This window comes from Nuphar pumila, chromosome 1, assembly GCF_984573655.1.
Source record: "Nuphar pumila chromosome 1, dmNupPumi1.hap1.1, whole genome shotgun sequence".
In the NCBI taxonomy this organism is placed as follows: Eukaryota; Viridiplantae; Streptophyta; class Magnoliopsida; order Nymphaeales; family Nymphaeaceae; genus Nuphar; species Nuphar pumila.
In genome coordinates this window covers 16,675,450-16,701,480 of record NC_143249.1, presented here as the reverse complement: position 1 = coordinate 16,701,480, position 26,031 = coordinate 16,675,450, and the positions used below count along the sequence as shown (strand labels likewise).

At 38.0% G+C, this 26,031-nt stretch overlaps 2 protein-coding genes across 2 annotated transcripts; one reads left to right on the top strand and one right to left on the bottom strand.

The window, feature by feature from the left end:
• Positions 1 to 2,139: 2,139 nt before the first annotated feature.
• Positions 2,140 to 14,982, top strand: LOC149848149 (plant UBX domain-containing protein 4-like). The gene is made up of 4 exons (XM_090020362.1): positions 2,140 to 2,540; positions 6,829 to 7,123; positions 14,274 to 14,369; positions 14,461 to 14,982. The coding sequence occupies exons 1-4, from the start codon at positions 2,158 to 2,160 to the stop codon at positions 14,845 to 14,847; spliced, it is 1,161 nt and encodes a 386-aa protein (XP_089876488.1). The 5' UTR covers positions 2,140 to 2,157; the 3' UTR covers positions 14,848 to 14,982.
• A 1,937-nt stretch (positions 14,983 to 16,919) lies between these two features.
• On the bottom strand, positions 16,920 to 24,269 carry LOC149848148 (serine/threonine/tyrosine-protein kinase HT1-like). The gene is made up of 3 exons (XM_090020361.1): positions 23,718 to 24,269; positions 20,489 to 20,944; positions 16,920 to 17,419 (listed from the first exon to the last, which is right to left on the bottom strand). Exons 1-3 carry the CDS (start codon positions 24,135 to 24,137, stop codon positions 17,222 to 17,224), a joined length of 1,074 nt encoding a protein of 357 aa, XP_089876487.1. The 5' UTR covers positions 24,138 to 24,269; the 3' UTR covers positions 16,920 to 17,221.
• Between the last annotated feature and the right edge of the window lie 1,762 nt (positions 24,270 to 26,031).

Sequence of the window (26,031 nt, the reverse complement as noted above, 5' to 3'; positions counted from 1 at the left end):
GTAACCCATCGTCTGGCATGATATCCTGATATTTAGTAATCAAATGTTGCATGATAAGTGAGACATCGAGAACCACAATACAAACCTCTTTAGCCACAAGAGCTAAGCAGTAACCATTCTTATGACAAGACTCTTCAAACTTCTTGTAAGAGAGACCAATCAATCAAGTCTCCTTAACTAGCTTAGAAACACTATATTGTAAAGTCTCCCTAGTGGGGGGAGAGTTTTATGTTCCTATCATTGAGCTTGAATGAGTACGTGTTCTTGTCACCAAGATGCAATGTCTTCCTATCAAAATGCCAATAACTACCTAACAGAATGTGACAAGCATCATGTGGGTGATATCACACCACACCTCATCTTGGTAAGGTTGTCTCATATTAAATTTAACTAAGAAATGTGGGACCTCATTCCCTTTCTTGAACCAGGACATCTGGTAAGGGTGAGGATGTTTAATTTGAGCAAGTCTATAACCATAGAGAAAACTATATTTTTGCACGGACCATTATCAATAATAACATTACATAAGTACCCCCCACAATTGCATCACATGCAAAAAGTATTATTTCTCAACCACCATTGGGTTCAGGGAGATTTAAGAGAAATCATGTCTTGTCAGATAGATAAGTATGTTCCCATGTCCTCTTGACTAATCTCAATGGTCTTTTCATCATCATCATGAACATATACCTCCCCTTCTCCAGACAACTCTATATGATCAGACTCTTCAAACTCATAATCCACTTATAAAAAGTTCACACTCTTGCTCGGGCACTAAGCTGCCAAGTGCTGGAGTCGATGACAAGGAAAATGAGTTGCCTATTGTGATGTGTGGGTTTTCAACCTAGTATGGGCTATGATCCCAATAGTGATAGGGATGTGTTTGTTGCCTTGGGGTCCGCTTTAATGGACTTTTCCCTTCCCATACTAGAAGAGGATTCTCTGACTGGAGGGGCCCTAGGTCAATCAAAGGCATGTTGTGTTGTACAAACATAAATAGGCAACTCATTTTCGAGCACTTGGCAGCTTACAAGAGTGTGAACTTTTTATAAGTGGATTATGAGTTTGAAGAGTCTGATCATATAGAGTTGTCTGGAGAAGGGGAGGTATATGTTCATGATGATGAAAAGACCATTGAGATTAGTCAAGAGGACATGGGAACATACTTATCTATCATGATTTCTCTTTAATCTCCCTGAACCCAATGGTGGTTGAGAAATAATACTTTTTGCATGTGATGCAATTGTGGGGGTTACTTATGTAATGTTATTATTGATAATGGTCCGTGCAAAAATATAGTTTTCTCTATGGTTATAGACTTGCTCAAATTAAACATCCTCACCGTTCAAGAAAGGGAATGAGGTCCCACATTTCTTAGTTAAATTTAATATGAGACAACCTTACCAAGATGAGTTGCGGGTAGAGCTTGCAACAACTCACCTACAAGGACTATCCCTTTCAAACCATCTATTTATAAAGAAACCCTAAATGTAATGGATTTGAATCTGAATATGAGGTGGACCTCCATATGAGCCTACGGATCCTATCTGATTGAACCACTATCTTGGGGCTACAGACATTTGAAGAGTGCCGTCACCTCGATTGAATTCTCGGATTCGTAACTTGGTCCTGGACCTGCTAATGCACCTGTATCAAATCTCTTGCACAGTCTGTTAATATCATAACATTTTGCTTATAATGTTTTATATTCTTTATATGCTGATATTTTAAACATTTCTATAAAAAAAAAATTTAGAAAAATCTCTTGTAATATTCTCTTGACAAGAAATTCTCAAACAACATTTGTGAATTTGCCTAATCTCCCTCTCTGTCGTTTTTCCCTTTGAATAAAAAACACATTTAAAGACGCAAAGTATAGAGATCCACAAGATCCTTTTTTTTTTTTTTTTATCAAGTTGACACCGTGATAAAAACGTGACGTTTTCAAAACCGGTTACGTTCTGCAAATATCTCATTTTGTTGAATTTAGCGACCTTTGAAAATATCGCGATATTTGTGAGAGGTAGGTTCGAATTTTGAAGAGCAAAGCGGCCTCGGGCTTGCACGCGAGGCTTGGTTAAAGCTGTGGCCTATTTATTAGAAAAAAAAAAATGAGAACACTAATTTTCGCCCAGAGAGAGAGAGAGAGAGAGAGAGATGGAGATGGAAGGCGGAGGAGAGGCGATCGTCGAGACGTTCCGTGGGATCACATCGTGCACGAGAGAAGAGGCCCTCTTCTTCCTGGAGAGCCACAATTGGCAGCTCGACTCTGCCCTCTCCTCCTTCTACGAAGACCAGCAGCAGCACTCCCCTCCTCCTTCCCCACCGCCACCCTCCTCTTCCCCTCCTCCTCTTCGCGTCCCTGCCGCCCGTATGGCTTCCAAGGACGACTACGGCAAGAAGAAGGGCAAGCCCTCCGCGTCGTCGTCTTCAGGACGGATTCGCACCCTCTCCGATCTCGGCCGGGGTTCCGGCTCCGCCTCCTCAGACGAGAACGACGGCGACGCGCCGCAGGAGTACTATGCTGGCGGCGAGAAGAGGTATTAACCCCTCCGATCTCTCCCCCCCTTTTGTTTGTCGGAAGAGTTCTATCGGCGTTCGTTTTCGCAATGGCGAATTCGTGTTTTTGTTGGAGAATTTGAGTTCGCAGATGAACGGATTTATGTCTAGGGTTTGTTTTCGTTTTGATATGGATCCGAGTCACGCGGATTTGCTTAATATCGTTCGCTAAGGGCTGGAATTTTTTTTTGGTTCCTTTCTTTCCTTTGTAGCCTGAAAGATGCAAACTTTGTCCGAAACGCGTTCTCCATATTAAGTTGTTGCGCAGTTGAACGTGTTCGCGCGTGTTTGCTTTCTTTGATTTTCTGATTTCAGTCTGTGAAGGTCAGGTGTTTCTATCTTCCTCAAGTCGGCGTAGAAGAAATTGATCTTGATTGAACCCATTTCTCCAACCTGTTGTCAATCCGACCTCACTTGATGCTCAAGACAAGCATGTGCTTGATGGAAGTATCAGGACATGCGGGTTTTCGCATTGTGTTTACCTGTTCTTTGTTCTTGGAACCAAAGTCTGCATGGAGATTGCCGGGCTCTTCGAGCAATCCAATAGAAAGTTCTGTGTATAATCATTGTGTTTAGCTATTACTGGTCATTTGTCTTCTTCAAGTTGTTTTGACAGATTTAAAAAAGTTTGCTTCACCTAAAAAAATAACAAATGCAATAAACTGCAAACCTAAATCTTCCGCAAGTGTCCAAATTACTAAAGCCAAGGTGGGAGAGGATAAAAGGGCTAAACATGAAGGAGGAGAAAAGGGGTAGAAAAACCCTTATTCAATGGTTTTTTTCTTCTTCTTTTACTTGTATCAATCTTTGGGAATTTAGATTCTCAAGAATTGGGAATCTCATTTCCTGAAGATGGAAATCTTGATTACCTAAAGCAGGAATTTCAGTTTCCAATTTTGGGAAGTGCAATTCCTGGTTCAAGGGATCATGGTTCTTGTAAAATACCTTTGCTTCCTCTTGCATTTTGGAAGTTCATCACTTCTTGCTTTCAAAGCATACTTTCCACCTTATTGTAGCACCTGCAGTAGCTTTTGTCCCACCATCACTATAGTTCTCTCCTTTTTTTTGGTGTACATTGCAAATTGGATTGTATATGGGTGCCAGATATGGGGAGTATAACCTTGATTGAAGTTGAAAACCTATGGCCTTGGTCCAAAGTATAACACTAGGGCTACGTGGAAACTGATCTAGTCAGCACTTCTTTCCGTGGATGCATGCCACTCCTTTTTATCTTGTAGGACAGAGTTCATCACTGAAGGAATGATAATGCACTTTACAGCCACTTCCATCTATTCTTCTCGTATTAGAATTTTTGACAATTTAAAGAGAAAAGTTAGAATTTTCCGTGTCACAAGATTAAATAGAACATGTCATGCACAGTCACATCATGATCTTGTGCTAAGTTAATATATTTGTCAAGAGATCTACAATGCTGTTGGTTTGGGAAGTGAAACTAGCAAATTAGGTTTTTCCTTTTTTCTCTTTTAAGTTAGGATTTGAGACATTCACAATCCTGTGTTTAATGGGTCTGTTATAAGCAGTTCATTATCCTAGCATTTTTGTTGAGCAGTCCACGTTTAGCCACATGCAGTACTGATCTGATTTGGTTCTGCTGATTTCGACCCCTTTCTCATAACATCAAGTCATAGTGCTCTAGTGAGAAGTTTAGATTTTTATGGACATGAATCACGTTTTTGGGTATGAATTTTGTTTCGTACAAGGGGGATCAGTAATAGGGGTTATTTTCTTGTTAAGGATTGTCACACAGACGCTTTCTTTACCGTGCATATGGTAACACAACACCCACATACACCATGAAACTTCATGGACACAGTCAACATTGTGTCCATAAGTTTATCTATTTTCGTTTACGATCTTGAATTCTTATTTTGTATTCACTTGTGTTCTATTTTTCTTTTCAAATTTGTCATCAATTAATTACATTGCATTTCAAATTTCAACTTAGTTTTATTATTCAATGTTGTTAATCATAATGATTTAGAATTTCTGTTCAAGAGTTTGCACTTTGGATGATATTCATGTTTTGTTCCTTTAGATTAGTTATTTCAAATGTATATAATCACACACACATATATAATGTATAGTTGTGTTCCTTTGTCCTAGTTTTAACAAACTTTAATGTCGTAGCTATTGTGTCCTGAACCCATGTCCTGTCTATCTGATATAGGTTAAAAAAACTCATGAACAAGTTTAAAAGAGATCGAGATTTGCACATTGTCTTAACTTGTATGAAAGTTTGCAATAGAATTCCAAAGCAACTAATTTGGTCAATGTTGAAAAAGGAAAGGATACCATATGAAATTGTTCAGAATGTGTATGCTGATGTTGTGACAACTGTGAGAACTACATGTGTGGATGTATCTCTTTTCTTTTTGTTTTGGAATAATGAGTTATGAAGATTTGCTTAAAGCCTGTATCTGTTTGCATCAGCTATAGATTAAAATGCATTTCCATGATGATGCCACTTGTTATATGTTGTTTGTGTATAATACAGTACTTGGTCGAGATATATAAGATGCACAAAAAGCTAAAACTTTGAGGGAGTACGTTAGATGAAAATGATCTAATGTTTAGTAGAAAAAAACAGAATATACAGATGCAAGTTCAGTGAAGTTAGAGAGAAAAATGTTATAATCAAGGTAAGGTACATAAAACAACAACAACAACTACGCCTTCATCCCAAAACAATTGGGGTCGGCGATATGAACCAAAAAAGAAAATCATTCTGGGTCTTCCACATGAATCCTTCTCCTCCAATCATTTCTATCAAATGCCATATCCTCGGTGAGGTTCAAAGCATTCATATCCTTTCCTATCATCTCCATCAAAGTCTTCTTAGGCCTACCCTGACCTCTTTTAACTAATATATTTTCCCATTTCTCCATCCTTCTAACTGAAGCATCATTAGGCCTTCACCGAATATGTCCAAACTATCGTAAACGATTCTCTCTCATCTTATTTTCAATGGATGCGACGCCTACCTTCTTACGTATCTCCTCGTTTCGAATCTTATCTTTTATTGTATTTCCACGCATCCATCTAAGCATACGCATCTCAACTACACTCATTTTTTTTAATATGATGTCTCTTGGCAGCCCAACATTCTGTACCATATAGTAAAGCGGGCTTAATTGTCATCCTATAAAACTTTCCCTTCAACCGCAATGGCATTCTACGATCGCACAACACTCCAGTTGCACTTTTCCATTTTATCCACCCAACCTTTATCCTATGATTTACATCTCCATCAATTTCTCCATACTTTTGAATGATAGATCCCAAATATTTGAAACAGTCATGCACCGGTATTTTTTGCTCACCAAACTTCACTACACTCCCATCACTACTTCGTTGCTTACTAAACCGACATTCCATATATTTTGTCTTACTCTTACTCAACTTAAAACCTCTTGCTTCCAATGTCTGTCTCTATAATTCTAACTTAGCATTAACTCTAGCTCTAGACTCATCAATCAAAACAATATCATCAGCAAACAACATACACCACGACACATTTTTTTGAATTGATCTCGTAAGCTCACCCATCACTATAGCAAATAAGAAAGGGCTTAATGCAGATCCTTGATGTAACCCAACCGTTATAGGAAAATTGGTTGTCACCCCTCCACAAGTGTGGGCGCCGGTGTGACGCGTCGCTTCTGGGCGACGACCTAGCAACCCTTGCCCATTTATCACTGCCTCCAGGCCTATAGAGTACAACGCGTCGCTCAGTAGGGAACGCCCCAACGAAATTCTCATATTGGTTCATATTCATAGGGTGTGACTAAGTTTTTATGCTGGCTGTCACTGGCCTACCGCAACACTCCTCCTTTATCCGGGCTTGGGACCGGCAGTGTATAACTAAACAGTTATACACAGGCAGAGTTAAGGTAATGTACATGATCTTGATAAAATTTTTGATGCTTAGGTTCTATAATACACAATATGGTGGGCTCAAGGTATGCATTGGTAAGATTTGTGTTGGTCAGATGAAGTGGTAACAAGCTGGTTTTGCTATGTGATAAAGGAGTGCCTTATGTTATTTATTATATAAATGAATGGAGGGGCTTTCAACTACCGGTTTGATTCTCATGTTTCATGTCATCTGCGCTTCTGGCATTATCATAAGTATCCAATAGGATTGAATTGTCTAGCATCTTTGTTCTATTAATGAGCAATTAATCATCTGTTTTGCATTTGTGGAATTTCATATAAGTGACCTGAACTTTGTGTACTTTGTATATGCAGTGGAATGCTTGTCCAAGGTCCAACAAAAGGAAATAATGATGTGGATGCAATATTTGATCAGGCTAGACAATTGGGTGCATTGGAAGGACCAGTTGATCTACTCCATCCATCTTCTAGCTCAAAAAGTTTTACTGGCACTGGAAGGCTTTTATCAGGGGAGACAGTGCAAGCTCCTCAGACTTCTCGGGAGCCTGAATCTGTTGTCCACAATATTGTATTTTGGAGTAATGGATTCACAGTAAACGATGGTCCTTTGAGAAGGTTGGATGATCCTGAGAATGCACCCTTTTTAGAGGTATTCTACATTTTGGATTATGCTATTTTTTCTTCAATCATTATGGTAAACAACACTACTTTTTAAATATTAATTATGTTTTTTGGCATTTCCTGTTTGATGGTTGACCATGTTTTGACCAACTGTTTGTCATCATGCCTAAATGGAACTTATGACATCTGATGAGCTAAAAGGTTTCCTGTCTTCAAAATCCAAAATCAATTAAATTTTTTACAGCAAAACTGCTCTTTCTGATGTGATGTGTTATTTCTATTGAGTTTGTGCATCTCTCTCTCTCTCTCTCTCTCTCCCTCTTTCTCTAATATGATACATATCTATATATGTATAGATTACAATAACTCCATTAGATTCAACAACTGCTTCCAAAGATAGTTTCTCATGACTTTTTTTAAAATTACTAAAAAAGGATCACAGATATTGGGAATAAAATTGTTTGATATTGAAAGTAGATTTGATGTTTCTGGTGATATTTTCCTCTTTTATCTATTTCCCTGGTTAAACATACTATTGTTTGTTCTTTTTTTGTATGTTTTTGTAAATTGATATTTTTTTAACAAAAAAGTGTTTGATTTTTTTTCCAAAATTTTGAGATTATTTCAAGAAAGATTATCATGTTCTATTTGATAAATTGACTCAAGTAATTGTCTATACAGAAACACACACACACATACACACATACACACATACACACACCCATGCATATATGTGTACATGTATGTATGCTCCTATGTAGTAGAATGTCATGGTTGCAGGTGTTATCTACTTAATCAGACTCCGCACATGTTTATCGGGTTCTTTTTTTTCCTCTTGACTAGAAAACATGCTTTGATTGAGTTGTTTTGACATAAAAAAAACTATGTTTTGTATATAGATTTCGTGCATTATGGGTCATTCATTGATGTCCTCAGAAGATCCATCTAAATATCAAAATACCCTAGTATTATATTCTTTTTTACTGAATTTGTGGATCACCTGTGGGCATGAAGCACTTAAATGGATTGTCAAACAATCAATGATGACACTAGATAGTGTGGTACTATTGCTGGTACCAAATATTTACCTATATATAAATATAAATAATTATATATTTACATGGGCAAATATTTGGTACCAGCAATAGTGTGTATTTGAGTGCACGAGAGAGGGAGAAAGATTACATATATCCATCTATCTAGCTGTACTAGATAACTGCCCGTCCTGGCGCACGGGTAATAAATTTTCTATATCAAACTCATCAAACATCACGGATAATAACATGCCTGTGGACACGACTGGAGAACATTATACAAAACTGCCAGTAGAAGTGGTTATTGACATGGCAAAAGCACATAGAAAAAGTGTCTTTTAGAGCAAAAAAGAGACTTGCTCAAAATTGGACAGCGGTCTGCACAGTCTACCAAGTTCTAAAACAACCTTCTGACCATATTACAACTGCATGAATAAACCTCATCAGAAGTAAACTTGTCTGAAGCCACTGGTCAAGATGTGATGTTATGTACAAAGGATGTAGGTGATATAACCCAAGCTTAGCATGTGCACTACTCAGTCCATGTGCCTGTCTCTACTATTTCCAGTGAAAAGTAGTAAGAGGATACACTGGCCAACAGTCTTGCAACATCCCTATTTTAGTAAAGTATATAGAGCAATAGACTCACAAAGATCAATTTGACTGAATATCTGTTTAAAAATAAGAATGCTTTCATTATTGCCCAAACTGTCAACAACATCTACTGGTTTAAAGTTTATATGACAAATATCACAACCAATACTAACAAATTATCACACAACGAGGATGAATGCGTAGCACAAGTCAATTTTGAACATTGAGAACACTGCCCGATATCATATCTCTACATATTTATTACACCATGCGTAACAACTAAAATCAAAAGGGAAAGAAAGCAAAAGTATTTGTAGATTCTATACTAATAAGTTCATAAACATGTATTGAACATGCTGAAATTGTCATTAGCAATCTAAACCAGCAAACATATGTTAAATAATATGAGGTACAACATTCTGCAAATAGAAATTAAAAAATATTGATCCATAAATGAAAGATGCAAGAAAATACACAGTTTAGAAAACATGAAAGAAAAAAATAGACTAAACTCTAAGTTACAAACCACCACAAAAGAAGGGTTCCATGAAAACACTTCTCCAAAAAGATCTGTGACATACATGGGATATTGTGAACTGTATTAAGAACAAAAAAGACCAGTTCATATTTACATTAAAAAAAAACTAAACCAACCTCCACGTCTACATCCTAGGACTGGAATCAAATTGCACGTGGACCTGGTTATACTCAGTCCTATTAGCACCGGAATCTATTAACCTATATTGGCCCAGCAATTTCAATCATGCCATGTCCGTGTGTAATTTTTAGACCTGGCTCTAAAACAGGTATACCGTATACCGTAAGACCCGACTTGTTTATAGTTTATACCGACTCAGTTAATTCACACAATCTAATGGATCCATCATATTGAGGCTTGTTGCAAGCACAAAAAATGAACGGGATAGTGATGCATAGGCAAAGCTAATTACATGAACCAAATCCCAAAAATGAAAAATCAACACAGTATATAGACAAATAATAGAAACCACAAGATGTGTTTTCAAAAACCCAAGATGATAAAATAAGAAAACATCAAAATAATTTCAGACAAAGCAGTCCACAATATTTAGATGCAGTGGATTGGTGAAAAACAATATTAGAAGAGAGAAAAGGAAAACTGTAAATTATTAATGCATTCAATAACAAAAAAACATACAGAGATCTTTGCTGAACTAAACTACATTTTGCAGCTCAAAAAATCTGAGTAAAGTAAATGATTACACAAACATAAGAAATACACAAGAGCCCTGCACTCATATTGAAAGAACACGTCAAACATGAACCATGGAACAGAAGGCTATCAAACAGGCATTTGATATAGCCCATACAGAGGAAAAAAATATTTAATACAATAAGTGAATTCATCGTCAACCGAAATAAAGAAATGACTGAAAATAGAATCTAATTAAACACAAAAAACAATCAAATAAAGAAAAACTGATCAACCAGATAGATGGAACACATGTTATTAAACAAAGCATACAAAAAATAAGAAACCCACTGTCCACATAGAAAGAATCATTAGCATGGAGAACAAACCCAGGCAGAAACCAAATGTGTTAAGAGAGAGAGACCAAGAGATACATAGAGAGCTATGTCACATGGGTGCGGGTACGGGTGCGGGGATTCGGCACTTCCAAAAAACCCGGGTGCGGGGGTGTGACAGGGGCAAAAATGTAATTTATATATATATATAATTTTGAAGTTTTAACAGTTTAACATTTAACAATAAACATTATCATAAACTCATAATATGATTCATCATGCATGCAGTATATCAACCTAAATATCAAATTATCAATCAAATAAGTAAAGCAATTACATAAATCGACCTAAATATCAACCAAATAAGTATTGCATAAAAGAACTAAATTACATACCAAAGTATATCCTGATGAACTAAATTACATACCAAAAAAAATAGATGGGGGAGGGGCTCGGCCCCTCCCCTGTCGACCCAATCGACCCAAAAAAAAGAGGTACATGGGGGAGGGGCTCGGCCCCTCCTGTGCCGAAAAACGAGGGAGCAGGGGAGGCTCAGCCCCTCCCTTGCCGACCCAACAAGAGACCGAGAGGGGGGGGGGGTGCTCGGCCCCTCCCCAACCGACCCAAGAAAGTGAGAGACATACCTGCGAGCCGAGAGGAGGAGTCTGGGAGGCGGAGCTGGGGGCGGCGACGCTGGGGGCGGCAGAGCTGGGGCGGCGATGGGAGAGCTCGAGCTCAGGGGGAGAGAGAGGAGAGATTAGGGCAAAAAAATTTTTTTGCCCTAATCCTCCTCCTTTTCATCGGGGGGAATTTTTTTTTTCGCCCAAAAATGTGGACAAAATGACCCTGGGTGCGTTGACCGCACCCAGGGTCGTGTTGACCGCACCCGGTGCCGCACCCGCACGCGATCCCGCGTCGCGTCGCGTCGATGCGGGTGCGGCATCTGTTTTGCCGAGTCCCTGTGACATAGATAGAGAGGTAAAGAGAGAGAGGCAGAGAGATAGGCATATGATTGTATTCCACAAGAAGAGATGCAAAAGCATAAAGTATAAATCCAAGTGGTGAACCACCTGTCATGTTGTTGCCTGTGACCTGGAGAAGAAGCTCAAGTGAAAGACCACAAAAGCCTTCCATCTTCTTCCTATTTTCACCTGCAACCAAAGTGATACTTACTAAGTACCACTTGAATAACACCCATGTAAGAGACAAAGGGGGAAATTAGAGAGACAAACGAATAGGCCAGAGAGAGAGAGAGAGAGAGAGAGAGAGAGAGAGAGAGAGAGAGAGAGAGAGAGAGAGAGAGAGAGAGAGACTCTGCTCCTTGATCAGTGTTGCAGTTGCACAGATAGCATTGAAGGGGACCTTAGCTGAAAGGCAAAGAAGATTGTCAAGAGAAATTTTGGAGAAGTGAATGTGACCAATCCTTACTCTTTTAAAACCGAGAAACCAATAAATTTTCCTTTTGGTATCAGGTGGAAATCAGATAAAGTCTTAGGATTGATGGGCAAAAATAAAGTGAAAGAATGAAAATTAGGAGAAAAACGGAAGAATCAGATCCTTTTGTGGGATTCAAGGGAGTGGGAAGAATAATAAATCAGCTTGAAACTTCCTAAAGAGACTTGTCAAGCTGAAATTAGAACACATGGAAGAAAAAATTGATGCAGAGATGAATGGAAGGATCATGGGATAAGTAGATTAATGCTCAATATATATAGCAAGCAGTAGAAATCCAGCAGAAAAATGAAGAAAATTCCACAAAATGAAAGATACCAAGCCTACATATCTAAAGGGGAAAACCTAAAACCTAAAGATAACCCAAAAGAAGAACCAACACACACAAAGAGAAAAAAAGGCGGGAAACAAAGAGAGAGAGAGAGAGAGAGAGAGAGAGAGAGAGAGACGTGAATGCAAATGACAGTATACGGCTATTCGCAATCCAAGAACCCTTGAAAACCCAATTTGTCAGACTGATAGGGAGTGTAACGGAGTGTAATTAAAGTATGGAAGCCTCTAAAAGGCTCCTTCTTTCATAAAACAACTTTAATAAATTAATTTCAGAAATGTCCTTCATTAAAGGTGAATATGCAGCTAATAATTACAATGCTATCATGGTTGTGTTACACCCCTATAATATGACAAAGCACACGTTTTGGCAACAAATATAGGAATGACCAAGTTGTCCAATGTAACTAGGCTGTCATTTTTCAGAACTTTCTGAAGTGCAAAACATTTTTTCAGTGTTGCACTTTTTCAATCCTAAAGTAGTAGTATTAGATATAGAGGGTTAATGTTTGGTCATGGATACATGAGGTACAAACGCCTCTAGATCACCATGGTGCAGTTTTTTTATCCAATTGGGACTTATAAATGGATTCAGCATGGTCCAAATGCTACAAATCTGTGTTCAGATCATTTTTTCGACCTAAAAGCACGGTTTTAGGTGTCAGAAAAATTCCATACATTGTAGGCCATTTATTTTTCAAGCCTTATAAAATTGTGCCTATCTGGACAATCCAAGAGCCAATCCCACTAATCCAGACATGTAGATCATATCTGTCAGATTAATTTAATGAAAAACAACCAAAAAATGAAAAAAAAAATGAGGTGCTTGTACATTGTGGTGACAGTAGCAAATATTAACCCAAATATAGATATATGTGTTGTATATATAGTACATGTGTACAATTGAAGGCGTGTACAATTGAAGGCAATGCCTTCCTAGTGGATGAGGCGGTCTTGGTTTTTGCTACAGAACGGGGCCCAGTCCATAGTGGGTGCAAACCCACTAGAGTGGTCGGACACCTTAGCAGGTGTCCATCATCAAGGGAAGAAAAGGGCACATGCGTGTGTATGAAATGACCTCTATTGTTATGTATTCATTCTTGAATCTGCATATGCAAAGAGTGTGTGAGCACGTGCCTCTGCATGTATTTGTGTGCAAATGCACGTATGTGTGATTATCTGAATTTGATGAATTTAGAACTCAGACATTTCCACTAAATTGACTTTATCATTTCAAAAGCAACATCAATTTGAGACATTATATGATTACATTCGATGTTTGCCCATGAGGGCTCCTCTCATCTGGTAGGGGCAACTCGTGAACGTCATGAAGCTGACGGGGCAATGTGAATTTGAAACTGACAGGTGCACAACTTCTGCCACAAGGCCGAAGTGGGGTGTACTCCCTGGTGGGCAAGGGGGACCTGGGGTTTCTACACCAATGAGCTCGCAAGTGAGCGAGGTGGTTTTCCTGGATTAAAAAATAATAATTTATGTTTTGCTTCTTATGTAAAACAGAAAATATGAACCTGGAGAAAGCCAATGATTGAGATGTAGGTTATGAGCCAAGCACGATTAAGAAGTTTAAGCAGAAAATCTTAAAATGGTCTGCTGTTGCAGCATGCATTATGGGAGGTGAAATTAAATGGCACACCGACGATGAAAAGGGATTCCTAATGATATGTGCTTAATGTTGTATGTATGGTAATAAATTATTTGCTTCTATGTCGAATTCTTGTAGTTGAATTCTGAGCTGTGATTGGCCATGATTGGCACTACCATAGCATTTGATTGAGAGTAGAAATTCAGGATATTCCCTGGTAGATTTCTATCATGTTCTCCTTTGGGTAGCTTCTCCCAGAAGTAGGGAATGAATTTTTGACAAATCGAGGGCTCCTGATTATGCATCAAAATTCGTTCTAGACAGCCCAATCCTTTCTCCTTGCTTAGCCGCTATTACTTTGTAGTGTTTCTTGCGTTCCAGATTGCTTAACGAGCGGTGTGCTGCTTAATTTCTTGTTGCCAGAGTTTCTGTCTAGGACAAATTGACACACATCATGGATGTGGGGAAGTGGTGCCTACCTCAGTTTTGTACAATCACTGGTTTTATGTGGAATATTGGATGACAGCCTCTGTTATTTGTATTTTGAATTCCTTCCTATGTTGATGAAGCATGCATATACTCTTTCTTTGCATTAAATTAGCAAAAGAATTTAGCTTCAGCAAAGTCTAATATAGTTTTTCTTTAAACTGGTCTTGCAGAGTATAGGCAAATCAGAATGTCCTAAAGAGTTGGAGCCTGCTGGTAGGAGAACTGCTGTCCATGTTAATCTCATCAGAAGGGATGAAGATTATGCTGTATGTGTTCTTTCTTGAATTCATACTTGTTTGTTACACTTTCCTGCATGCCACCTGCTCTGATGCTTTGTTGAGTACCTCCAATTTTCAGGTTCCAGAGAAGTGCCACGAACCATTCCAGGGTGTGGGGAGGACACTGGGCAGTGCATCAAGCTCTTCTGCAATTTCTGAGCCTAGTGTGCCATCAAGTGCTGCTAGTGTCATTTCATCCTCCTCATCTGAAGGTCTTTCTGTGGATCCGTCACTGCCATCAACCTCAATTCAGCTGCGTCTTTCTGATGGAACTCGGATGGTTGCACGCTTCAATTGTCATCATACAGTTGAGGATATCCGCGCCTTCATTGATGCAGCGAGGCCAGGCAGCTCATGTTCATATCAGCTGCAGGTGATGGGTTTTCCACCCAAGCTTTTGACCGATCCTGCACAAACGATAGAGCAGGCTGGCCTTGCCAACTCTGTTGTCGTTCAGAAGCCTTAGCTAGATTGGGATGCTTTTCCTTAATAGAAAATGCCTCGTCACACTACTGCTAAAATTGTTCTTGTCTTGGATAATGGACTTGGAATACAATGTTCATGGTGATTTGCAGCTTCCATTTACCGCAGATTTTTCTTCTTATGATACCTTTTAGCAATGGTTAAGTTATGACCAGTGTACCTGGAAATCAAAACTGACGATTCAGATGTGGCATATTGTGCTTGGAAGAACATTTGGTAGGATGTGTTAGGCAGTGGGATTGTCTTCATAAAACTTTGTGGTGCAATTGGGATCATAATGGCCTGATAAAACATATTTTGAATTAATCAAGCTAAGTTATGCTCTTGAGATATAAGCTCATGGTTAAAACGAGCTGAGCTTGAACAAGGCAACTTCTTCAAACTTAGTTTGTTTGGTTCATTTGCAAGCTTTACCATAAAGGGAGCGTGGTCTGTTGGTTATTTTCGTAGCAGTAGCAGTATTCTTGTCAACTTGCGATTCTTTGTTTTCACCTGAATGTCCATGATCAATTCCTGCTGGAATTATACTGTGACTGCCTGGGGTTTATGCCTTTGTGGGCAAGGCTGCCACCCAGGGTTTACTATCACAGTGGGCCCTGTTCCTAGGCATGTTGCATGCGAAAAAAAGGAAAAAATGTCTACATAATAGCTGGCTATCAGGAAAAACCACACGGTCTTCATGACAATGAATTGTTCTTCCATGGACCAACCCTCATCTCTATAGGGTTGGGATTGTGCAAGCCAAGTTGCCAAACAAATAAACTGGACTACTGGTACCCTAGCTTGACATAGCCCAAACCTGGGCTTGCCGATCCCAATCCTAGGCATCATTCTTGGATATAAGACACTTGCTACAATTATTATCCTCATGGATCCACATGTTCAGGAGAACTGCGCCGAACAATAGTCCACAGATCCATAAGAAATCTCCATGAACCATGCGGAACAGGCAGCCCATGGATCCACAAGATGCACCGAGTGAAACATGCAGAGCAAGTACTCTTTGTCTGTGTGCCCAAAGATCCGATCTCGGATTTGTAGACCTACTTCAGTGGGCAAGATGAGTCTTTAAATGATAAGTAAATAAGGGTTGTATAATCGAGTGTCTGATCCTGGGTAGGTTACTATTTGATTTTGTCAGTAGAATGGAAAGCTGTGTAAAAGTTGCTTAGTTGTTGATAGTGAAACTCAGGCAGAGTGGCAAGCAGGACTTGGGACCTGTCTACTTTTGGTTAACGATGGTCCAGCCATCACGTTCAACCATATGCGCAAGCAATTGGTTTAGAGAGAAAAATCAATGTGTATTCAGTTGTTAAATTTCCTACAGTTGATAAGGATAATGTGGAATGTTAGGAACAGAAGACTATGGCCAAACATCATGATAGAAGGCTAAATGTAGTGGATAAAATGCTCTAATGCGTTTCTTGACTGCATCATTCCACACGAGGGGTGAAGCATTCCCACTTCATGGGTAGGCGTGCATTAGTGGATAGTCTAACCAATGAAAAAATCAGTTTAAGAGAAATAGGTAAAAGAAAATAGGGTTTTTTTAAACGTCTAACTTGTCTAGAGAGAGTTATATGATGTAGAAATAATAATATTGGAATAAGGCGAGACGAAGCAAGAAGAGCGACATCAACAAATAAAAATTTATGACACCAATAAAATTTTCAAAAGTAAAACCAAAGGTTTTCGAATAAATAAATCACACACACACACACACACACACACACACACATATATATATATATATATCAAACATGCCTTATTAAATCGAATAGAGGAACTTGGTATCACTAGAGCTTTGGCTTGATTTCTGATCGAACTCAAAATTAGTGTTTGAGTTGGCATTGTTAGCTATCTGCTGTAAGGTAAAACAACTCCAACAGCTTCACACACACACACACACACACAGAGTTCCTTTAACAACTGTAGCCATTGTAGCCTTTTGTTCTATGTAAGCATCAACCATATTCTAACAATTTTGATTCATGATGTGATTCTAGTCAAATAATCATAGATGTGAAATTTTGGTCTGGGCTTGAACTGTTTACACATACACAAGATAGTTGCACACCCTATTCTAGCAACTTTAGTTCAACTTCATAATAACTGCTCTATTGACATCTTTACATGCAAATAGACAAATACCACAGTCTGTTTCCACATGTAAATGGCTTCCCTAGCTTGTACATGTACATTATTTTGTAAATAAGAAGAAAAGATATTAACCCATGTTACTTTATATACAATTAAAGAAGAGAGCCAATGTATATGGTGCAATCCTGAACCTCAATTTAAATGGATTAGGCTTAAGATAGAAAAAAAAACAGTTCTTAATGCAACCTTTTAAAGTGTTAGAAGATCATACAGTCTTCGGTAGACCCCACCTGTGGAATGAGTGGCAGGTCTTTCCTCAGACATTCATCAAACCACTCCAGTAGTGAAACAATATAAGTAAAATCTGGTCGTTTTGCTGGATCCGATGACCAGCAACGCCTTATAAGGTCAGAAATTGCAGGCGAACAGGTGTCTGGTATATGCGGTCGTTCATTCTGCACATAACAACAATTGGATTAGAGGATTAGGTTTCTGCAAAAATGAATTAGAAGTTTACATATTTTAAAGTTTTGAAATCTGAGAGAAATAGGAAAACATTCTTTAGACTCCAAGACCAAGTCTATTGATCATTCAAACCTGTAATCTTTGCGAAAATATTATGATCACCAACAAAAGTATATTCTCTAAAGAACAAGAACCGCAAATAGGAAAATGAATTTAAATGTTGGGTAGATGGAGGGTGATCTAATGCCGATGCATTAAGAAAAGTTAGGGTAATTCACATGTAGGCACCTAACAGATGGCAAATCTACGTTTAGCAACCTCAATTTTTGCATATTTATGATAAGCACCTGCCGTTTTAAGAAATTGTTTAGATGACTGTTTGAGTTACTTTTTATATCACCTAGCTGGCTAGCTCTAGTTAACTCTTAAAATGACACTTTTTACTTTCTTTAAATTAATGAATAACACCTTTGCAGCTTCCAATTTTTGTAGCTACAATCAAGGGCCAATAAGTAATTTCAGAAGGTAAAAGTTGTAATGAAACCAAATATGCACAAATACAATGCCACTAAAGGGCTACAAAGAGTGCACAAACATAAAAGCCTCTAATGGGCTAAATACAATAAGCCTCAGAGGCTACCACAGTCAACTCATAAAGAGAAAGAGAGCAAGAGAACACCAAAATATAAAAAATAAATAATATTTATAATACTTGAGACAAGCACACTTTACCAAGGAGAAAAACCACTTTATATAGAAGTTAGAAGGCTCTAAGAGCCGTTGGGGAGCTCCCTACGACTCTATGCCTAAAGACCTAAATGCTCTCTAACAAAAGCAAAAAATACAGAAAAGAAAGAAATAAAATAAAATAAAAGAAAAAGATAGATGTGCCCCTAATGGGCACAGCCTATTACACAGTGGGAAAAGATGAAAATACCCCTAATGGGTATTGCCTATTACAAACATATAAAAATATATATATATATATATATATATATATATATATATATATATATACACACACATAAATAAGTATATATAAATATATACTTATATTCTTAACAAAAGTAAACACAGGTGGCCAATTGAGCAATTTGTGGAAATGGTAGGCATTTATTTTAAATATATGAAAACTGAGGTGGCTAGACATAAATTTGCTATATGTTAAGGTGTCTATGTAAACTACCCAAGATTATTACACCGAATGACTACTTAACAAAGAATAAATATTTTCTAAATCTTCTAGCATTACCATTATATCCTAATGTGACCACTACTAGCCCATAGTATCACCCCACATAACATTTAAAGCTCAAAACATGCTTAGTAGAAGACTAATTTAGAGACTGTAAGTTCTCCAAGCAAGATTCCTGATCAGGATATATTAAACATATATTTGGTCCAATTAGATTACAAAACACTAGTATGCTCAATATTTATTTAGGAAAAGATCAAGCACATAATCTTTTCATTAGGCTTATCTTTTAAACTTTGACCAATTTCTATGGATTAAAGCATCAACCATGGCCATGGTTCAAGAGTTCATGCAGATCTACAGGTGCAATCCTTATTCATCAAGAAAATATGACCAATATCACTGTTCTTTTCCTCCTCACCGTAACATACTTAATGCAGTTATTTATGGAGGAGATTTAACAATTTTAATGATTTTCCTAGTTCTTGTTTTCTGAATACAGAAGATTTATGGGGGCTAGGTATCAGAAGAATTTATATCATGAACGAAGCATTTCTTAAAAGATGGTGGTGGTTGATCTGCAAAGAAATATAGCAGTTAAGGCTGTGTCCTACAATAGTAAGGGAAGGGGCCAGAATTGGTAGTGGAAGAATGAATAGATTTTTGACTGATCCCCAGGTGGATCATATTTCTTAGCAGTCAAACTCCCCATATTCTCCTTGGCGAGGGAACTAGAGTTTTGGAGGCACACTGTTTGGCCGGGGAATAGAATATGAGATTAAACCCCAAACTAAAGCATCTTAATCAAGGGAATAGTAGTGAGTGGGAAGGACTAATGTTGAATTTGGTAAGGTAGAGTTTATCAGAGGATGATGGTAAAATCTATTGCAAATGTGATGGGAAAGGGAAAATTTTATGAGTATAGTATCCATTGAAATCATTTCAGCAGTCTCTTCTTCAACCAAGGTCTCTCCTTCTCCCAAAAATTTTTTATGGGTGGGGGTCCTGGTAGGAAGGCTGTTATTTTCTCTTGGTTAACATTGCCTGTATAAAATAATCCAAACCATGGAGGCTTCCTAAAAAGCTGTTGTCCTCTTTGCTTAGTGGAAAACTTGCCTTTTCTTTATGGAGCTATATGATTTCTCTTGGGCAATGGGGTGAGGTGAAAACTATTGAAGCTAAGGTCCCAAGCTGTAAGAGAATAGAAGGACCTAAACACCGAGAAGATGATCCAATGCCATGTTTAAAATCTTCGACAGAAGAAAAATAAGAATAACTGGTTCCTAATTGTTGATACCTACCATTTAGCAATTATATGTGATATTTGAATCATTCATTTACCAATGGAAAATAGCCGTGTAAGCATTGGTACCAGGAAAACCATGAAAAGGTTAAGACAGAAAACAGATAGCAACCTGATAGTTCAATAGTCAGTACAGGTCATTGGAGGATGTGCAAGTTGCTAAACAGATAGCAACCATAGTCCAATACTCAGTACAGGTCATTGGAGGATCTGCAAATTGCTATCTAGCCGATGATAAATATCAAATACAACAATAACATATACTAATTCAGCATGAAAATATTTTAATAAGCACTCAAATTTCAAAAAATGGTCTCTTTAAAACCCAGAATTTTTGAAACATACAGGCAGATCGTGCCTAGGTTTGGTTATTTTTTTTTCTTGGACACAAGAAAACGGGAAACTGAAATTCACCATTTTAAGGTCATGGATGAATCAGGATTCCTTCATGTTCAAACCTGCCTTGTGAGTTAGTACCAAAAGACTAGTTCGGGTTCACTTGGCCAATTCATAATGTTTTTTCAAACTATTTGATCGACAAATAACCAGTTTAGTAACTACCTTCTCTGATATTGCAAAAGCAGCCTGCTCAGGAGTCATCCCTTGAAATGGAACAAGAGCTGTTAAGAGTTCCCAAAGGACAATACCAAAGCTGTAAATGTCAACCTTCTTAGTGTATGGTTTTCCCTTGATCATTTCAGGAGCCATCCACCGATATGTCCCCATGAATCCTTTTGTTGCATGGCACTGTGTATCCAGGCATGAGATACCAAAATCAACAACCTTAACCATCAATTCATCATTCAACAGTAAGTTATTGGACTTGAGATCCCTGTGTATAACCCCCTGGAAATGAAGATATTCCATTCCTCTAGAAATGTCAAGAGCGAACTTTAAAATCATTTTGATTGACAAAGAATAAGGCTCTCTCTTGTGAAGATACATCCTTAGTGTTCCCTGAGACATATACTCAGTGATTATACAATACACGGGAGGCTTTTTGTATGCCGCAATGAACTGTACAAGTAAATCACAAATAAGAAACCATCAGAAGTGAGTTGGTGCTCGAAAGCACACACACACACACAAATTTCACACTTATTATATGAATATAGGAAATTATAACAAGGAATGAAGATAGGTGCAAATAATGCATTTCTCTTAGGTAAGATTGAATGTCACGTGTTAGAAAGATGGGGAAAGGATTAAAATTTGTTTTTTATTTGCATGAGAGCATGCAAAATAAATGGTAATATAGAAACAACTAGTCAAAAATAAGAAAACATAAGCAATATTCTAATAAATAGCTATTGCATATCCAAACAGACTTTCTTGTCATATGGACAAATGAAAGAAGTACAAGACAGGAAAGAGCAAATAAATGGTCATTAAAACGAACAAGGTTAATATTTAACAAACTAATCTACATACAAGCAGCACAAATCCTCATGTTATGCAAAATTAGCACTTAGATAATTTCCAAATTCAAATTTGTCAGCTCTTAACAATCAAATTTTAGAACTATCAGTTATGTCATAAAATTAGATGCATGTTAATTATTGGGAAAATTATTTCACCAACTTTAAGAGGTCTAACCATATCCCCCCCCCCCCCCCCCCCCGTTTTTTTTCCTTTCTCCTGTTTTAGCTAGCCAAGGGAGGACTTGTACTGAGATATTTTAAACCCAACCCGTAGGTTAAGACTTCTGTTTTCCCCTTTAATTTCATTTTTTTTCGTTTTTCACTCTACGCAAACTGGGGACACTACTTGTATTCTAACATAAGCCTTTGGTTAAGAATGTGCACTTTACTGATCTATCATCATGCCTGACTAAAATCAGTTAGTTTGTATTATATAACAAACCAAAACAACTAAAAGATAAAACTACAGTAGCTACTACCCGAAGGTAGCTGCAAAATTCAAACACCTATGGCAATGATACCACATTATACTATGCCACATAAGTACATATGTTGGTGCGTGGTACGAACAGGTAAGGCTGAAATAACACGGGTATTTTCAAAAAAGAAAGCTTCAAAAGTGCAGCGGGGTTGTGCATGTTGCACACGCACACACACATCAATGTGAGTTCCACTAAAATATAAAGTATATATAGAAAAGGGTTTATATTTGTTCCTAATGAAAGTAAGGAACTATTGAGTTAGGAATCATAGGTGCATGCAAGCTGTATTAGCAAAATTTAATAGCATAGATGTGTCTAATATGGTTTGTTTAGTAAGGATTGAACCTTGGATCATGTTTTTTTTAATGCAAAAATATGATTTTTTAAGTTGTAAAGCTTTGGAACGTTGGCTTTGGTACATCGAAGGACATTGATTTTTGAAGACTTTGAAAAACTTATTTACATGTCACAATTATTCAAACCCATTTCCTACTAAATAAATAAGTGCAGATCAGGTTAGAAGGATTGGGGATGGGGCGGGGTGGGACAAGGCGGGGCGGGGGAAAGCGTAAGTCCATCCCCGCACTGGTTTTGATTTTAACCCCTATCCCTGCCTTCATCCCCGGTTCATGTCCTCCATCCCCGGTCCAAACGGAGCGAGGCGGGGCAGGGCTCAGTTCCTCCCCCCATCCACTGCCATCCCTAATAAGGTAAGAGGCAGCTCTGATGGTAATCTGTCAAAGCTGCCTCTGGTACCATTCATCTTGTGGATAAACGGTCTCCCAAACACAAGGTTTTGGTTTTATTTTTATCTGTCCATTTTGTATGCTCCAGATGCCCTTTATCTAGAGCAGCAATGGCTCTGAAAAAAATTGTAGGGGCCATCTATGATACAAAGATCACAGTCATGACGCTTGGGAGGTTGTTCATCTACAAGATGAACGGTACCAGAGGGAGCTCCGATGGATTACCGTCAGCTGCCTCTGTCCTGAATCCCTCTTTAAACAAACAGATGACATCCATGAGGTAGGATCTACAAAAAACCTTATAAAAATATTTTAAAAAGATGATTTTTACTCAGTTTTGTATCTTCATCCCTACCAAATATTTACCTTATAAAAAACTGTGATCACTTATATGCAGTGGCGCTGCATCAACTGACAGCCACCCATCTTGGCATTTCTCCATATGGGCGTGATCCATATGGAGAGAAATGTTGAGATGGGTGGCTGTCAGTGATGGCAGCATGCCCTCTAATTTTTTATACAATGTACAACATTTATATAATAAGATTACATGTGGCAGCACCCAAAAGCATCCGGCACCAATACCTAGAAGCAGCAGCACTGACACGGTGCACGTTTCAGAGTTTGAAGTACCCATGTTACGTAGCCTCCATACTAGGTTTTGTGACTTCTGTCTATCTGATACCTTACCGTGCCCACCGCCTATGCTCTTGGGATCCAATCATCGACTGCTAAATCGAGCCTCTGGCTTGCGATCAACTCGGTACAGTTATTATTTTTAGTGTGCTCAACTAAAGCCAGTTCCAAGTGATCATAAGATCAGCTGCCCAAATTACAGAGCCTTTAAAACAGCCTTCCGCAGTGAATCGCTAACGCAACCGTCTTCTTTTTCTTTTTGTTTGTTTCTCATGTACCAATCAACATAATTAAAACTAATCCCAAAGAACGATTCAATATAACTAAAATTTAAAAACCAAAATAAAGCCTGTACTTGTTAAAAAAAAAGAAAGCAAAGAATTCCATCCAAACTCCAAACAGCCTGGATCCTTATTCTATCAAGATTATTGCTTGAGACTGTTAAAAATAAATTAGAGGGAAAAAAAGGAGAAAGAAATTCGTCTATGGAGGAGATAGGTATTACCTCAACCACATTAGGATGGCGGAGGCTTGAAAGCAGAGCAACTTCAGAATTGAATTGGCTGTCTACCAGCGGTCCAGACCCATCGTCATTATCAGGCACCCTGACCATCTTCACTGCAACAGCCCTCTGCTTGTATATGCCTCTGTAGATTCTACTGTTGGAGCCAGAAGCAAACCTGTTGCCAATGAACAACTCTGACATATCAGCCATCCATTCAGGTGGGACACCAATGCCTTCTTGCTCTCCACCACCACCACCAAGAAGTTGGGAATCCAATAGTGCTGACAAGGACTTGAGGCTGTCCAACCTCCTCTCCTGTGCAACACCACTCTTACTTCTCTCCAAGAGCAGAGGAAGAGGATGAGGAGGCCTCTCAGTTCTTTCCTTTTTGTGTTTCAATCCCCAGAAACAAGAACCCATCTCTCTCTCTCTCTCTTGGGCTCTGCTCAAAGAGCCCAAAAAAACAAGGGTGCCTACATTTGGGGATGAATTGTTGTTATTGTTGCTAACAATTGAAATACTGGAAAGATGGGTTTCTCTCCAGAGAAAGAATATGGCCTTCTTCTCTCTCGTTAGCTATATGTGGGGAAGAACAATGGTGGGAAGCAATTTCACGAACTTGGTGGTGCTTTTCTTTTTTCCTAAATTTGAAGCATCTCCCGTGACATCTTGTGATGGAAAGCAGCATATGATGAGAAGATCCATTGCACTTCCCTCTCTTTTTGCCCCACTTTTCTTACTTTATGCGACTGCTCTAAATTCTTTTGAGTTTGTTTTTCTAATTTTTTTTCAGTAACTATTTTGGTACGAAGGGTGGGTTGGATCGGGTCACCTTCACGTGGAGGACACGGTCCAGTCATGGCAGAGAAAAGACACGCTTGAGATTGTGGGAGAGGAAGAGAAAGAAGGAAAAGAAGCTTGACTTCTTGTGTTCTTCATTTTCTCTAAATCTTCATCTTGTTTTTATGAATATCAAGACAAGAGAAAGAGGGCTTTTGTTGTGAGAATGTTATCACTCCTTATTTTTATACTTCTATCTCTTTGTTTGCATTGTTATTTCTCTATCCCTTTGTATCCATTCATTATATCACATAGTGAAGTTATTGTTGGGTTTTTCTCAACTCTGTGGTTTTTACTTCTCTTTTGATAGGGTTTTTTACGTAAAAAATCGTGTGTGCCTCTCTCTTATTGTATTCTTTATTTTTTTTATTATCTCTTGCTCGTGTGCATCAATATATATATATATATATATATATATATATATATATATATATATATATATATATATTGGTATTCCTTAGATAATAAGGGTTTTATTTTGAAGCTTGGCTGGAAGGAGTTGATGCAAAGTATAGAAATGATTCTTTTTCAGGTTCTTTGTCACCATCGTAGATGCATTTGGTTTGTGCACTTTTTCCCAACATTAATGGTATCAGAGCTTGTAGTTCAAGATTGAATATAAGCACAAGTAGAATGATTAGTTTAAATGACACAAATTACAATTTATGGAAGAACAAAATGAAAGATCTTTCGATGTTTGCTACTAAAAAACCCGAGTCTAAGAATAATGAAGAGTGAGAATTTGAGCATGAGCAAATATGTGACTTTATTTGATAATTTGTTGATGAGAATGTCTGCAATCATATTCAACATGAGAATCATGCAAAGCCATTGTGAGCCAAACTTGAAAATTTGTATACTTCAAAGATCGATAACAACAAATTGTATTTGCTTAGACGAATAATGCAACTCAAACATAAAGAAGAAAGCTGTGTAACTGACCACTTGAATGAGTTTCAAGGATTTATTAATCAGTTGTCTGACATGGGTATTAAATTTAAAGATAAAGTTATAAGGCTTTAGATGTTTGCCACTGTATCAGATTCATGAGAAACATTTAGGGTCTCACTTACCAACTTCACTCTAAATGGTGTTGTTTCTATGGAGCTTGTTAAAGCCAGTGTTTTTAATGAAAAGATAAGAAAAAAGTCTCAAGGCTATTCTCCATAGTCAGAGACATTAGTCACTGAGAATAGGGGGAGAAGTAAATTCAATGGTAAGAAGGGTAGAGATAAAAGCCGAAGCAAATCAAGATCAAGGTACAAAAATATTTAGTGTCATCATTGCGAAAAGAAAGTGGCACATCAAGAAATATTGTTTTCAGTTGAAAAGAGAGCAAGAATGTGAAAAAGCAAGAAAAGAAGAATAAACAGAATTGTGATAGTTTCACCGCGGCTACTTTAACTGAGTTAGTTGTTGTCTATGATGATGATATGATAAATTTGACTAGTGATGATACTAGTTGGGTGATAGA